This window comes from Necator americanus, chromosome X (genome assembly GCF_031761385.1).
Source record: "Necator americanus strain Aroian chromosome X, whole genome shotgun sequence".
NCBI lineage: Eukaryota > Metazoa > Nematoda > Chromadorea > Rhabditida > Ancylostomatidae > Necator > Necator americanus.
The window spans coordinates 2,462,973-2,465,134 of record NC_087376.1 but is presented as its reverse complement, the minus strand read 5'-3'; the positions used below and the strand labels follow the sequence as shown (position 1 = coordinate 2,465,134).

At 31.8% G+C, this 2,162-nt stretch overlaps 1 protein-coding gene across 1 annotated transcript; it reads right to left on the bottom strand.

The window, feature by feature from the left end:
• Positions 1–1,191: 1,191 nt before the first annotated feature.
• On the bottom strand, positions 1,192–1,838 carry RB195_021295 (uncharacterized protein; the record flags this gene model as incomplete). Its single annotated transcript, XM_064207954.1, has 4 exons — positions 1,192–1,295; positions 1,355–1,365; positions 1,433–1,463; positions 1,766–1,838. 4 exons carry the CDS (start codon positions 1,836–1,838, stop codon positions 1,192–1,194), a joined length of 219 nt encoding a protein of 72 aa, XP_064063835.1.
• Between the last annotated feature and the right edge of the window lie 324 nt (positions 1,839–2,162).

Below are 2,162 nucleotides of genomic sequence, written 5' to 3'. Positions count from 1 at the left end.
AAACCTTTCAAGAGGTTCAATTCTGTACAACAACTATAAAAATGAACCAGATATTTCACTTTAAACAAGATTTTGCTCAAAATTTCACTGTAGTTTTTTTGTTTATTCTCGTTTGAGTACTTTAACGAATTGCATTTCATCGAATTTTATTCTAATAAAGAAAACATTAATGAGTTTTATGAGGTTTTATCGCTGCGAACTCTGCAGTATCTCCGTTCCTTTGTGTTTAAACAAAGGCTGAAATTGATTAGTATCTAATAAGTATTCCAGTTTCCCAGGATTATACATTTTTTCTTCTTCTCACAAGTCTATTTTTGGTGAAAGAAACCAATGTTCATTCTATGACTTTTTTTTTGGTCGATTGTTTTGAGATCTAGATGAAGTCAGTGAAATAGAAGAAAACAAAGAGAGAGAGAGAGAGAGAGTGGTAAAGAGAGATTTATTATTATTATTATTATTATTACTATTATTATTATTATTATTATTATTATTATTATTATTATTATTATTATTATTATTATTATTATTATTATTATTATTATTATTATTATTATTATTATTATATATGTATACTAGGAACAATGTATTTCGTTTGAACCTTTATTTATATTCTGAACACTACAGTTTCTCCCTATTCCATACTTTTCCTGACTTTATCTTCTTTAAAAAAAAACTTACAAAATATTCACTGCTGAGTCTCATGAGGTACAAAAATAATTAGGGATATTGTTGTGGCATTTTCCTACGCATTTCATGGGGGTTTTGTGTAAACCATTAATTACTTCATAATGGTCTTTGTACCATGCAGTAACAACTGTTGTTCATGCCGTAAGAGTATTTTTTTTTCCTGACTTCGACGTCGATGGTGGCAGCTGTCATCGGAACAAGGTGGCATGTGTTACCACCGTCTTCGGTTGTCTATATGAACACTGAATGAGGGATTTCCATGAAAATTCCTGAAAAATAGTGCATATCTAGGGGAATAAAGGTTCTCCAGAACTTTTTATTTGTGCATTCACCACACTAACACAATCATTAAACTGGCCAAATGTTGTGATAAATAATTTAGAATTTATTCACTAATTTTTATCCCTTGCAGAAATCTAAAAATCTTTTTTTATTCAACATATGTCATTGCCCTTATTTGTAATCTGTTGCATAATCATAGAAGAGAAATGTTTCAAATATATTTCAATTCAATATTTCAATTATTACATAAAACACAAATTTTACACTACACGGCATCCTTAATTCATCCAGGAGCACACAGCAGTAGAGCCAAGAAATTGAGGACCCTTAAATTTAAGTTAACGAAACTAAAATTAGATATTGTCCCACATACTAACATTAGTACCTCCAATCTTCCTGGAAAATGCCGTTTTCCTTTACTGACTGCTAGTTTGAGCCAGTTTCCTCATGAAGTGTTGAAGACCTTTTTTCACAGACAATATCAAAGACGAACTCTGAATTTATATCCCTACAAACAAATAGGATTATTTGTTTACTTTTGTAAGCAATTTATTTTATTAATTGATTTTTCGCAAGCTTTCGTTTTGGAACCCTGCCAGAAGACCTTGAAATCATTAGCGAATAAAAACAAAGCGATGCTATTAATTTCAAGGAAAAATTTTGAATATTCTGGATACATGTTTTTTTTCAATTCGGAAATGATTACTGGTTATACTTTGATACAGTTACAAGTCTGAAAGTCTAAGTAACAATTGAACTATTGAAGATTACCAGGGGACACCGGTCAGGTCAGTACCTGGCTCAGAGATGGACCATAACCATGTCAAAGGAACATAATGTTCAGTGTCCTTGCAGAGTATGGGACTCATCCTGAGTGCTTAAATACATGCTGGATTTGATCGAAACGATACAGGCACCGTTAATGAATTTACGATTAAGTATTTCCTTAAATAGCAGCGGTAGTTTAGTGGATAAAGTGACGAGCTGCATCCAGAAATGTACATTAGTTTGTTTCCTTGGCGATGTTGTTACTGTTTCTAATCTGTACACTTCCAATAAATCACCGGAAAATCCAAGTACAAAAGTCAATCAGGGACTGAAAACGTCTGTGAATCCTTGATATTGTCAGATATTTCCACTAGCAAAGAAAATAATTCCTATAGGAGTGAAATAGCAAAAAGAAAAGTGATGTG